Below are 15,594 nucleotides of genomic sequence, written 5' to 3'. Positions count from 1 at the left end.
CATTTTTTAAAAATACGATAGTGACCTTCTTTATTAAAGATTCCACTACAAAACTATCTTAAATTTCTAATTTGGCAAGAAAATCTTAGTCTTCATGTGATAATTTTACATACTTGAAATAGGGGAAATAGGGGTAATGAACTTACATGTTTACCAGATAGAATCAATATTGATTTATTACAATGCTTAACAGCAGATGCGCTACAGCTGCTGTTATAATAGCCACTCAAAATTTACATTCCAATTTATTATGCGCACAAATTGTTTTGAAACAAAATATAAACTCATGTCAGTGTTAAAACAACTGCAGAAATGTTTCTAAATATATGGCATTTAGAAGCAAGGTTATCAAGTAATGCACACAGTTTTTAATAGGATGCATGTCCAATTGAAAAGGAAATAAACAAACACAGAAATTACACTTTCTTGTTCTAAACAGTAGCCTCTTTGTTCTGATAAATGGCTTCCACCGTGTTCACCCAAGCACGAATAAATATAACATCTTCAAATTCTATGTACCCTCTGCTGTAAAGTTCGTTATATAAATGCTGCACACCAAGATAACTGTGTGTACTAGAAAATTCTGAGAGAAGATTTATTAACATGTTACTTCTAATGTACAAATCATTTTCACGGTCAAAATCTTTCAAAAGGTCATGCGGATTTCTATCTTGCCGCACATAGGGTGGAGAAAAAAATAAATTTATATCATGCTTATGGAAAAAATACTCTGCAACATAACTTCTCCAAATATCAGTGACTCTTCCATCAACACTGATTGGTAGGGGCAGGTAAAGAAACGCTGGTTTTGCCCATAATGTTGCTTGGGCATTGAATGGGGTAAAGACACCTTTCGGAATCATTAGCGGGTGGTGGCTTTCCAGAGTAGCTTTAAAATCAAACGGATTGTCGCGTGTAAATCTATAAATAGCATCAACATCCGGTTGTTTATTTGCCAAGGACTGTATGACACCAATTGTCACAGAAGCACTTGATTGGCATAAAAGTGGAGTTACAGCGGAATTACGTATTTCCTCCAAAGGAAATCCCCTTGGCCATGAGTAAGTTTCATTGACACCAAAATAAGGGTAAGGATTGATCATTGGCTTAGAGAGCGCAGAACATGGACTTAGGTATCTGAAATTTGTCTTTGCTGTAAGCATTGTGAAATCTATTAGACCTACATTATCATCATCAAAATCCCATATATACTGGGCACCATGATGAATCGCATATATATAGCCAATATTTTTTCTGCCGATGTGTTTCCATGGTAACGCCTTAGAAATTGCAGGATAGAATCTGTCATGATCATCTGGCCCCAGAAATATAACATTTTTTCCACTGTATCCAAGGTCAGACATATAGGACTCCATAGGCTGTGTTTGGATGTCGGCGACTACAACCATACACCAGTTGGGGTTCTTAGTAATGTACCGAACGGATTCTGATGGCTTAAAAATCGTGGTAACTACTGCCCAATTTGTACAGTGTTTCTTGTTATCATCGACAAAATATATTTCTTTTTCCAATTCCAGATTCTTCGGAACTTCACGGAACAACTTTCCAGAGAAAAGAGTCTTTTTCGTAGTAGGAAACTCAATTTGGGACCACGAGTCCAAGATTTTGACTGCATTTTTATTGTGTACATTTTGGGACAATACCGACATTAGTTTCGAATCCACGCTGCACGAATTATTCCAACATTTTTTCAGAAGGTAACTTGTTTCATATAGAAGAAGAAAAGACTGTATAATAATTACTAAAACGTACTTTCTGTCCGCCGGTGAACGCATCTTGTAAAACGGTACGCTGTGACCACATGGTACTCTACACTGAGAACCTCACCATTAATCCACAGCAAATCGAGCTTCGTTGCCCTTGGTAACTGTTCTGTACCTCATTTAAAGTACCTCTTGTGCTTATTTAGTGTACATAGCTGAGACCAGTTTTGATTTACATTTTTTAAATAATACTATGAAGTTGTGTCCTGTAGATTACGATTTCATTGATGTATGCATAGATCCCCCTCCTCACAAATAGCAACGTATGAGAAACAAAAAATTAACAATTTAATACCGTTAATGTAGAAGGCGGAGGAAGCTCCTCATTCCGAACCGAAGGTGAGATGGAGAAACTAGAGGCTATATAAAAATTGTCCTGCATTAAGGTAATAATATTATAATGATATTATTACAACTTTGTATCATTAATCTATTTTGTCTGCGAAATACTCCTTAAATGAAGTAATAGCATGCATTTAAATGCATAGGCATCTTTAGATATATATATCTATATAACCGGGATGAGGATGAGGTGTTAACTTAAGAGTGATTTGCAGTATGCGATGATAGGGCCCTCCGTAGTTTCCAATGTATAAGACATGTACAAAGTAGTTGGGTAGAGTAGGGTTGGAACCCAGGACAATGTCAGTAGCATGTATATATAACTATATAATAAATGATAGGGTCAGCATTTGAATAGTTTATATATTATGATCTAGAGGCATGGTGCCAAATGCTCGTGTGTGTAAGTGTTTGTGTGTGTGCGTGTTTGTTATGTGTGTATATGTTTGTGTGTGTACTCGAGTGCACGCGAGTGGGAGGGAAGGGTGGGGGTAGGATGAGCAAATGATCATCATGAACAGAACTGTATCACATTATCCCCATATTTTATTTTAAAGCGCATGGCAAATAATGATATTAAAACTACTACTACTAATGATAATAATCTACTGCCGCAGAAAATAAGCTTCAAATCATCATCATTATCTCTACTAAAACATGATGATGGTCACACTAAAGATAATTAAGGTTAATGCTACTGTCATCGTCGACATAGTCATTGTTATGGTTGCTATTGTTTACGCTAATAAACTCTGTTCATGTCTTATTAATGTTGCTATGTGCGTCAGTCCAAATGGTGATGTGTGTATATCTTGACACAAAATTGATAGACAGATCAATTCAGCCAGTTCATTATTTCAAGTTTAGGATGTTATTACTTCTTGGATTAACAGTTTTGTGCACAATCCACAACCTGATCATAAGCACTATATATAAGGAGGGATACGTTTTTGTCAGGTAATAACTCGTTAATTTCTATAAATTATCTACGTACGGAATTGAAGGATTTGTTTCACAAATATAACAGCAATAATTATAACTTTGTGTTGACTGCTTTGCATATTATGAAAGAACATACATGCTTAGGGTTTTTCTACACAATATTCATAAAGATTCCTAGGGTTATGTACGATATAATTCATATGCAATGTGTTTTTGTTTTCTGCGTACTTTGCGAGAACATTATATCTATTAAAGAGGTGAGAAAGATTCATTTCGTGATATGGCCAATGATTTGGCTCTATAGTAAAATGTCGTAAAGGATTTTCTGTGGAAGATATGGTATACAGACTTACAAATAGGAAATTCCTGACATTAATATGCAGTGGATCAGTTTCCAAAACAAATAACTATCGAGATCATTATAACTGGAAACAAGCCACAATATCCTCTGATTCCAATTTATTTTATTATTCTACAGTTCTTTTTAAATCTTCTACTTTCAGAACCATTAAAATACCAGAGAGGCAAGGAAATGACATTTATAAAGCTGCATCTGGCTACTTTGCAGCAAATAGCGGTATTATTAATTGCAAGAATAAGGAGACAGTTTACTTTACAGTGGATATATTCGATATAACTTCTGACGTTATTATTTTCAATGGTACGAATTTGTAATTTTACTATATATGAATCATCGATATTTCTTAAACAAAATTAAATATAATAAGCGTAAGATTTTTATTTTCTATTTCTGTTAAAATTAAAAGTGCATATAAATAGTTAAGGTGATGCAGACCTTTTCTAAAAGATTAGAAAAAGTGCTCAAGTGTTTTGAACTATAAAAATAACGCGTAGATCGCAAATAAGCTCTTTTCTCGTTTAATTGGAGACTTCTGGTCTAGCTAAGCATGAACATAACTAATAAGTCATTTTAAATTGAATGCATTGATTACATTTACATTTTAGTCGTACACAGGTAATATCTCAACGTATTATTTCTACGTTTCCACTGTTTTTTATCATACCTCTTAGCTATGTATCTTTACAATTATGTTAAACCACCATTCATTTCTTTCCTTATTCAAAGACACGACCTTTTCTTTCATATATAAAGATAAACTTTATTGTCGTGGAAACATTTACCCTAGAGACAAACAGCAAATAATTGCCTTTTGAAGGAAAAAGGAGATTCGCATTTTCAGAAACAAGCTCCATCAATTTTTGTCTGTCAAAAAGTGCGTGACTAATTTTAAAAGAGGATTTTACTCTGCAAATTATCGCAAGTGAGGGTATACACGTGTTTACGTTGCTGTGGCTATGATTACATCATACCAATGTTAATTAATCATTCAATAATAATTATCCCATTTGAATCGTCATGTCAACTGTAGCATGTACTAAATAGATATTCGATGTTGTCAATCCAAGAAGTATTGATAATTTGCTGCGACTAGAATTTCCAAAATATTCCCTGGGATTTTCATTGTGTATACAAATCAAAGGACATATCTGACCAAATGTTCATATGGAGTAACTAGAAAAGGTTACATGTCCGGTCAGAGATTTTGAAAAATTGATTCGAAAATGAGCACGACCCAGCACGACCTATATAGACACTCAGCACTATGATAGCGATAAAAGTGAGAGATAAAAGTAAGTGTTAATATGACTAATGTCTGCCAAGAGAAAGGACATAGGGTCCCAAAATGTTCACAACCTAAAAGAAATAACCTGGAGACAAAAGCCAAGATGAATGTTTTGTGCTTCGTGACCAAGAGCATGACTTACAGTGCGTATCCACACAAAGAGAAAATCGAACAAGAGAAAACTGACAGAAGAAGAGTTTTCACAAGAATCAAGAGAACTCGTTCCATTTAAAATTTTTAAAGCCAAACACAAACAAGAACGAATAGACATTTTGAGAAATTATTGATGTTTCATTATCATTACTATTTCATTAGAATATACAAACTATACGTGAAAATATCATGTCTTATTTTGTTTATTGTTATTACTAATATAGTAAGGCAATATATGATTTACTAAAACATGTCTTGAGTCCCAATCATTCATTTTGATGTGTTTGATTGCCCTGTTTGTGTCCGTCAAAGATGCAGTTCATCAGTTTTAATATTTTCCTTGTCTTTGAACAATCTGAAATCCTTCTTAGCAATAGGAAACAAGCGAGTTTCTATAGAGACATTGTTGTTATTTGGTACTGTCATATGCAAACGATTTAATTGCCTTGCTGACATGACAAATCAGTTTCCAAATATTGTCCGAAGGGACGAGTGTTCTAAAGTTCTCACCGTTACGGATCACTGCCATCTCACCTTTGCCTGCGTAGGTTCGAGTCTCGGGCTCAGCCAATGGGGGTATGTGAAAAAGCTTGCCTGTATCTTCTCCTGGGTCAGTGGTTCTTTCCGGGGTTTTCCCGAGTTCTTCCTTCACTATTTATACCGGTCATCATATACAGCCTATCTTGAGCTAAAAATGGCATTAAACCCTATAACAATAACAATTACAATGACTCAACAAGCTGTACCAGGAATGCTTTAAAGTGGAGGGCTAAAGTAAACATGGAAATTAAATTACGATCAATTGTATTTAATAGAGTTCGTGATAGCTTTAGACAAGAAAACTGGTGATGCGGCACCACAAAAGAAAACATGAAATCATATTATAAATATGTAGACTGTAAAAATAAAATGATGGTAAAAGTCTCAAAAGCATTGGTAGCAAGGAAGACTCTATCTGTTTTGAAACAAAGATTTTCCAAATTTTTCGAAATGAGCGTAACAGCTTTACTTTGTCTGAAATAGCTCACATTTTTTACAGTGAGTTTGGGTGATTCATGATGAGAGCGATACTGAAAAATTTAATGTGCGAGATTGTAAATATGTTCTTGGTATTTCTAAGTATACTCAGATACGTCTGTATATAATGAGTTTAGAAAAAATTAGTAATCTATGATTAAGATGGAGAGAAAGGTATGATTGTCGTGGCAACAACAACAATGGCTTTTATTTATATCAGAATTTGACAATGTTTAATGTAGTCGGCGGGGTAGATGAAAATATATTTCTTTAAATGTTTAATCAGAAGTGTGAAGATCTCTTAAGGCAAAACGTTTCATGAATGAACAGAATTAATGTAAAGACTGTGTTACCTTGCGTAATTGATAATAGATTTCTCTTGTCAAAATATTTAGAATTATATATAAAGAAGTTTGCTACATAAATACTATATTCAGAGCTGATAATTTGAAATTCAACCGTAATACAATGAGATATAAAAAATAATGGTTAAGAAAAAAAATTGTGCCAAATTTATAATGTTTGCATTGAAAACAAATTTCATTTACTTTTTCGTGGTATCGACAATTTAAAAGACAATATTTTCAATACTTCTTATATGAGATTAGGAATCTGTATGACCTGAATATACAATGATAAAAACAAGATTATAATGATTAACATAATAGTTGGACTTGCATCAGTTCATAGATGTACCGAAGGTTTCTATTGGTTGGCATACAATCATGTGATCAGTCGCAGTTGTGTTGATTTCTGTATAAACTATACGGACGACTACTTTATACTACTTTTATAAATAGAGTCATCAGCAAAGTAACTAATGTAATCGTTGAATCGGATGGCATACAGAGTAGACGTTTTTAAAACGACATAAAAACGGCAGACTCATATTTTATTTAAGCAATTTAATAAACGGATTTGAGAGAATTAAACAACAAATCTTTTTAGGTGTCTTTTTTTGAAGATAAGTGATTTTTTCAGCGTAGATTTGAGACAATAGCTGGGAAACTCAAAATCGTATAAGGAAAACAGTGGGTCTATGTTGTTCAGCAATCTCACTGCACTTCGTTGCAAATGAATTTAAAACTATAGGTAAATGGACATAGGCTTGGGACTAAGAGGCTTAAAGAATAACACTATAACTATCACAGTCCTCCAAGCTAACAATGTGTGGGTGTGTGGGAAGTTAATCCCGCTACTCCCCTATCGTAACTGTTAGGGTCAATGTCTTGCTCTATTTGACTATTGGCCCAAATCATTAGAACCATCCACCGATTGTTTTAATTTTATTTGTAAATAGTCCTTGTAGGTAGCCTGTACTCTTAAAGAACATGAAAATAGATTAAAGAAACGAAAATTGGTTACTCACGTGTCTGGAAAATAGCGATTCGGCTAAGTCATAAAGAATTCACGAGAGCATCAAATCCAAGAGTCATTCGTATATTAAACAAAACAACACATCTTTTATTTTGAATATTGAACTTCTATTCAGATCACATATGCCTATTTAGATAAAAGATTAAGACTAGACTGTCGAATGTTCAAAACCTACCATTGGTAGAATCAGTTGTTCTTTTATGTTAACGTATCTATTACGTTAAAGGTAAAGAATCTCCTATTCTATAAATATCTAGATAGCTGAAGACCTAAACAAGAATTCATACGTTTAAATAAGGCTCTTAAAGTGACGGAAAATGTCTTTAAAAAATAAAATAAAAATAAGGAATAAATAAAATCATAAATAGCAAACGTAAGAGTTTAATGTTGTTTTTTTTTCTGAGGTTATCGGGAGTTATTGATGTGATTCCGCAACTAACAGTTTATACCACGATAAGCGTAGAAAAAAACAACATTAAACTCTTAATGATTTATCAAAAAGTTTCAAAGATTAGAGAAACTGTTTTCATCATCTCCTGTAAAGTAGACTCTCGATAACTTAAAATAAAATACCTTCTCATTAAAACACATTTTTTGTACCACTTGATGTAAGGATCATGGGCCTCCTCCTTCTCCTCTTCGTCCACAACTTCATCGTCATCGCCGCCATCGTCATCACCGTGATAATCATTGTCATCATCAATTTTATGTACTATTTTTCTACATTTGTCTAATGTTATGAATATTGTTTTAGATTTGTTACAATTAAAAATTGTTATTTAAGAATTTGGTAAATTACTTTTAAATGCAATACATTATAATAATTTGGGATATAATTTGTAATTTGTAAAGGTCAGTTTGAATTTATCTCTTGGAAATTTGTAGAACATTTTGTGCAATTTATTTTTTTAATTTGCTCATGATAATAATTAATAATTGATCCTTATATATATATATATATATATATATATATATATATATATATATATATATATGTATATGTGAGTGTGTGTGTGTGTGTGTGTGTGTGTGTGCGTGTGTGTGTGTGTGTGTGTCTAAGTATCCAACGCACTGTAAATTCGCTAGCGCATATGTGTGTCAATCTGAAGATTTGTGCCGTGAGTAAATTGTGTGGAGATGAGTGGGTTTGGTTGGTGCCTTTCGGCACTGCCACTAAAGGAGGTTATTTAGTTGTTATGTATATCTATATTGTGTTTTTAAGTTGTGTCAATAAATTTCGATTTAAAGGGTCGGTGGTCGTTTGTAAACAGCATATTACATGGCTAACTTTTGTCGATGACTGTAGATTTAACTTTAGGATAATGTTAATTAGTAAACAATAAGTCTACTTGGATTTGAGTTTATGACATTGATTTCAACCTTGGTAAAGAACACGATCTGCATGATCTTTTCCAGGTTATTTGTTAAAATTTTGGTAATCAGACCCGACGTAGCTTATCAATTTAATGGAAATTTTCATTGGATATGACCTGGTTCCAGGGAATTTTGTTGTGTCATAAGTCAGATGGCAGTATATGCCAAAGGTAGAAATAAACAATTATTCATTCCTAGTTTAATACAAGTCTATTATTTGTGTTAAGTTATAATATAAGGAGAATCCGTTATTTAAATTATTCGCTGGAATTACAAATTGCTCATTGACATTTGGAATAAAACATAATTTAGTGTTCATAGTGAAATAATTCAAGGACATTGTGGATTATATCTTTGTGATACATCAAAACTGTTAGCACTTTAGTTCGTTTAAGACTATTGATACATCAGGACAATCACGATTGGCATTCATTTGAAAAAAACATCATTGTAATACATTCGTAACAAATCATTATTTTGGAATTGTTATTTAGCTATTTAATTAACAATACTGCAAATTCCTCTTAAACCTTTCCTTAATAACTGTGGCAAATAAGTTACTTGTTGATTTTACTAAACTTGTCGATTTAATTCTTTCTGATACTTAGTTTAAGACCATAGAGTCGTAACATTGTAACGAGGCAAGTGAAGTAATGTCCCTTGTCCAAGGACTTTAAACGGTAGCTGACTCATTTTTCCAAGGATAGGATTTAAACGGTATATGAATGGGCTTTTGGTTAAATAGTATTTTCCACAATAGTTCTTTTCCTGCCTCTCACAATGATGAGTTCATTGATAAATGGAAATCAATGTACATCTAAAAGTCAGCAATTTTGTTCTTTCTTTCTCTCTTTTTTATTTTGTCTATATAATAAGGACAACCCGAGACTTTTTGGAGTTCAATTTACTGAGCGACTTTACAATGTACCGGTAAACAACGCTACATTTCAGTTTTTATTTTTACTCTTTTGACCTTTCGATCATGAAACACATTGAAAATGTAAATTTCATGGTATAAAGTAAATTAGTTAGAACCATGTTTGTTCTGAAGATAGGATGAAGTTAACTCATAATCATAAACGACTCTATGAAGTTCAAGTATGTGTAAAACAAAAATAAGAAATCGCTGTACTGGCATGCCTATTAAATTTTATTTGTCAAATTTAAATCGTTTCTGATTTTGGCAAAGAAGTCTAAAACGTTACAACTGATAAATTACAAGAATGTATAAAAAGGGTAACAACATTCTGTTATGCCCTGAAAATAAAACGGTTCAATCTACATTTGCATGTAAATACACCAAAGAAATTTCATTCATCTGCAATGAATGCTTTCTTGCAAGCATTCATGCAAGCAAACTTGTCCAGACTGGCAGAGAGAAAGAAAAGCCAGATCAAGATACAGTCTTTGTAAGCAGCGGAAGCGTAAAAAATCCCACGTTTTAACAATTGTGTAACGTACATAGATATTCACCATCGGTGTCATTTTAAATGTGAGTAAATGTACTCTACAGAAGTCCGCGCAAAGTTGAGGATAAGTCTCGATACGAAAATGAAACTGATAAAAGAATATTAAAAATTATTTTGCAAAAACAATTTATATCAGAGGACATGACAAATAAGGAATCAATAGTATCACAAACCTCGTCAATGAATATTACAGTATGCAAAGTTAACAACACGAGAGACAGTTTTAAACAAGTATATTCCCTAATTTGTAAAACCTTTCTTTGATCAACATGTATTACTTGCCATTCTTGCATGTTATGAATCAGCTTTGGAAATTCTTAATGTCATATTCAGCACTTCATTACATCCTTCTCTGAGGACAGCGTGTCCAATTTCATCGGTATACAAGCTTTTTACTATCCTGTAGTGCCTTTTCTGTTCGTCAATACAACGACTGTCCCACGTCCAATCACTTGCTTCGAATTGGAATAAATTTTCTTGCAGAGAATCTCTCTCAATATCCTTGCAAAAGTCTACACAGACTTCGAATCCTCCCGAAAAACAAAGTCCTGTTTTAAGTATTCTCCGTAAAGTTTCAGTTTTCTTCCACTGGTGGATGTAACGATAATGGACGGAAGATCTTGCTTTTGGAATCCTCTGCTCAGGTGCTAAAACAGTATCGTAGAATGAATAATGTTCCCTTCCTGCTGAATTGTTTTCGCCTTTCCAATATGGACTTCCATATAATATTACCCTTTGATTGAAATAAAATTTGTAATCATTTCTGTGAAACATCCAAATATATTGACACATCATGCTGAATTGACAAATAGGGAGATTGGCGTACATTTGGAAGATGTCATCAAAAGGTTTACCGTGAATGGATTCCAAGTATCTTCTAAGCAACACTACATGTTCAACTTTCATGATAACTGGGAAATATGACATACATTTCATCACCTCTTTTGTTTTAAATATTTTGGAGGTTATTATTGACGATGCATTCCAAAAATTGTCCGAAGCAGGTCCGAAAACTCCTATGACAACGGGTTTTCCTTCTTCAAAAAGAAGTTGTCTTGTAACTTTTGTTACGAATACTGTGTCGGTATCTACATAACCCACATATGTTCGTGAAGTAAATCGTTCTGGATAAAATAATTCTCTTTGCATTCTCTGATGGCCTAAATCGTGATAAATTCTCGGATTTGCCGGACCTTGAAAGCAAACTCTTGGAAATGGGTACTTCTTTGCAAGATCTTTCCCCAATATGTGATCAGACTGGCTTTCACCATCGAGAACTACAACTATCGACAAATTTCCAGGCCAGAAATATTTCAGACTTGGGACGAGTAACCCTTGATAGTAGTTTAATAAACCACTAAACATTCTCAAGAAAATCTCCACCTCGGGTAGCAATTCTTTACTTAGATCAGGCAATATAATATCAGGTAGACAATCATATCTGTCATTGTCAGCATTGGTTTTCTCAAGCGTTTCCTTGTCATATACTCCATAGCAAAACCTGAGCCCCAGAAAGGCTGAAATTATCACAGACAGCAGCACGAATATAGGTCTTCTCCATATGGTACAAATTTGTTTGATAGTTTTCATGTCGAAAGGATAACACGGCAGACAGATTATTTTAAGGAGTATCAACATACAAGTTTGAGTTAGGATCAGGGAGTATTATTGATTTGCCGTTGTAGGTATCACTACGGTGATGGACATATTATTTATGAGAATTATATTTTTGCTTTAACTGCACAATTAGGATATTTATGGAGAACGTTAACTTTTTATTAGTAAATAGAGTAGATATCAATGTCGAATATTACCTGGATTAAATTATTTATATAATTACTGGTTTAAATATGAAACGTTTTCATAGAGTAAACGCTGCTAGACTGGTAATTCCTGCAACTTGCATAGCTGCACCTGTATTCAGCAGGGTCAAACGTACGAAACGTGATATTATTTGCACGAACTCAATAATAATGTTTACTGTCAGAACAAAATAAATCCAAAGCATACACCATACTAATCCACTACTATGAAGACATGATTTTTCACAACCTGCAACGAAAAACAGCATATGCTATCAAAATTGTATTTGCACCTGAAAGTAAGGATCACATTTGATGAAATGTTACGTAATATCCTCCGTTAATATAAAACCTAAAAGGCTCACACTGCAGTTTCGGCTTCGAAGAAATTATACCTTTGCAAATATTTGTGACCGATTCAGATTGTATGACAAAAAACATTTATACCTGGTCAATGTGATATATTTATGTGATAAATATATTTACCTGCTGTAATTGGTATAAATTTCTGTTATATTTGAATTCTTTTATGAATAGATGATAAACATGTAGATATGTATTTGTGTTAATTGCATGACCAGCGTATAAGCGAGCTGCTTGCTAATTACTTCGCACTGGGTAAATATTGGAAGCTGTTATTATTATTATTATTATTATTATTGTGTTTATTATTATTGTGTTTATTAAGGAGTGTGTAGCTGGAAAAATACTCTTGTGAATTGATACCCTCTAAGGAAATATCGTTGTACGAAATGGTTTTGATAATATTTTAATTTTCGATTCTAATATTTAGGCTTAGATATAGAAGACTATTAATCAGTTGTAAAGTAAAGGTCATATCCGAATTCTAGATCAACTGATATATTTTTTAGTTTCCCCGCTCACCTGTTTATGATTAAGTTTGATATCAGGCCTTAAACTGTTATGAACAATATCTCGTCATTATCAGAAGTAAAAGGGAAGCCTTGATAATTAAACTATATTTAGTTTTGAAAATAGAAAATTACATTTTGGATTTGCAGGACCAGAAACAGTAAATATAGTAACTTTAAATTACTTTTCAGAACTCATGTTTTTATTAGACTATGATAAATGAAATTACACATAACACTAATCATCATCATTGCTATTAATCCTGTTGTCTTCTTGGTCATTAGCATCATCGTACACATCGTTATTAGTAAATACATTGTAATTTATTGCCACAATTAATAAATAAGTTTTAATGAATCGTTGCTCCCACTGTCTTTAAAGAAAAAAATAGCAACAGCTTCTCTATGGGAATTATGTTGCTGTATGAGTAGTTTGGTCAGTTAACATTACATATTCTCCAGAATACATTGCTAACCTTTATCATAGTCCTCAGAAATAGTTATTTAATGATGTGTAGTATATAAGGTACTCTTACAATTCATGTGTACTTTGAAACATTTCCTAACAATTTTTCATATCCTTAAATAATTTTTATTTAAAGCTGAATTAAAATTCATGAGAAAGAATATCTATGAACTTTGTCTTATGACAACGTTTGGTCAAATCCAAATTATCTACTTCGCTCCACAATGCAGTTTATTTTGTTATTCATCGAATATTGGAATATACCTTAAAATAAAATAAACAACGTAAATCTTTAATTTATCCCCAGGGACTTGATCTTGTTGTTTTTCACCCTATATTGATCAGCATATACATGCATATGCACTGGTAAGTATGATTTGCAATTAATATACGGCGCTAACAGTTATAGCTTCATTAATATATTGTGTTTTTTTTCAGATATATTGTAGGACAGTTCATATATATAGTGTCTGTTAACGATCGGAGTATCCTAGAATGTGTGTTACCCTCTCTGTTGATACACAACATGTGTATATAAGTAAAAATAAAACGGTGGTTAGGCTGCAACTGATGAAGAGGAGGAGGGATGAGAACACAATGTTCATGTTGCTGTTTCTGATTCTTTCAGTGTACAAATTCTCATTAAACCAATGAATATTTGGAGTAGTTAGCAATGTTTGACCTGAGGAAACGTGATGCAAGTTACGAGATTTGGTAACACTTCATGCCATTCATAGATATGTTGCAAATGGGAAAACTTTACTTACCGTATGTGCAATGAAGAATATTTTTCCTTTCAAGTGTCCTTAATTTACATTTAGGTTTAAATACCTTAAGAAAGCTAGGTTCGTGTATCCAAGCAACACAACAGTTTGCTGTTGGTGAGAATTTGGTGCCTATTTTATGACAGTGAGTATGCATGTGAAAGACATATGTTTTCTTCCTTTAAAAATACATAATAAAAGTATGTATTTTTGGTAGTATAAGCAAATAATATCTTTAGTGTGGTCCTACATAGTGCTGTCTATATATTAAGGGGAAGAATTTGATCACACTGATGATATCACTGCAGAACAGATTTGCGTAGACGAGATAGTGTTTGCAAATTACCGACTTACAAGGATAGAGTAATTAAAACAGTTGCACCTATTTTGATTGAAAAAGTCTGATTGCATTATTGATTTGCAAGCCAAATTTACTTTTTCTCCGTCTCTTCTATTTCTTCCCCTTATTCTTCTGTTTCGTTTATAACCGTTTATAAACAACTACAAAGAGAGTCACGTACCAATACGAATGAAATTGTCCGAGTTACTTTAACTAATAAAGCGAGAATGCGCACTTCAGAGGAAAGAGTCATAAGGTTGATTTGTAAATATTTTGTGTAATATTGTTATTTTGTTCATCTTTGGACAGTGATGTAGCACTGAATTTGTTAGGGCTTAATTAAGGATGCAGAGAAAAAAAATTAACTTGGTATTGAATTTTGAGTAACTTACTGAACCACAATGTTCAAACGGAATGAATATATTGATAGTTTTCCGATGACGTCACACTATTGCCCGGAGTTCCGCTATCCGTCATGATATGTGGCAAGTTTTCTTTGTGAAATCACTCAGTGGTAAACAAAATCTTATAAACAAAATCAATGGTGAACTCCTGTGTTATTTGGGTTTGCATAAACCGTGCTGATAACTTCAGCGTTAAACGGCACTTCTTTAACATGCCAAGAGTCATTTATAATCAGGCACCAAAAACAGAAAAGTTAGCAATCGAGATACATGTACCTTGGGTAACCCAGATCAATCGCAAAGGATACAAACCAGACCCATATAAATGATATTATAAGATGCGTTTGAGTTACCTTATGACTGGCAGATACTGGAAAATATGTATCACTGCTTGCAAATTATTATTGAACAAAAAACCGATTTTGTTCAACGTAGGCTTCTACGGCCCTGGCTTGGTCAACCGCTAATTGAGAGAGAGAGAGAGATGTGGTTGTGAGAAAAAATAATTAATGCACTTTTAAGAATCAATGAACTTTTTAGAATGGTTAAAATTGTACACACTTTTAAGTTTTTGCATGTATCTATATCTGAAAGATAGAGTAAAATAATGCAATGACAAAAGAAATATTTAATCAGTCATAAAGGTTCTTTAAAATTCCAAACAAATTTTCGTGGGAACTATTATTGCAAAAGAGAAATATTTTGTCAACTTAGGTTACTATAGCACTGGCTTGGCAACTTGTTAGAGAGAGAGAGAGAGAGAGAGAGAGAGAGAGAGAGAGAGAGAGAGAGAGAGATGTGGTTCTGAGAAGAGACCATAATTTATGCTTGTGATCAGTAAA

The 15,594-nt window shown here is 33.2% G+C and overlaps 1 protein-coding gene across 1 annotated transcript; it reads right to left on the bottom strand.

Annotated features, from left to right (window-relative positions):
- Positions 1–279: 279 nt before the first annotated feature.
- On the bottom strand, positions 280–1,835 carry LOC149771421 (uncharacterized). The gene has a single exon (XM_089948477.1). It carries the CDS (start codon positions 1,794–1,796, stop codon positions 432–434), a length of 1,365 nt encoding a protein of 454 aa, XP_089804603.1. The 5' UTR covers positions 1,797–1,835; the 3' UTR covers positions 280–431.
- Between the last annotated feature and the right edge of the window lie 13,759 nt (positions 1,836–15,594).

This window comes from Sinohyriopsis cumingii, unplaced genomic scaffold (assembly GCF_028554795.1).
Source record: "Sinohyriopsis cumingii isolate HCF-2022 unplaced genomic scaffold, ASM2855479v2 utg001869l, whole genome shotgun sequence".
Classification (NCBI taxonomy): domain Eukaryota; kingdom Metazoa; phylum Mollusca; class Bivalvia; order Unionida; family Unionidae; genus Sinohyriopsis; species Sinohyriopsis cumingii.
Note: the sequence above shows the minus strand (reverse complement) of the source record. Positions and strands in the feature narration are given on the sequence as shown.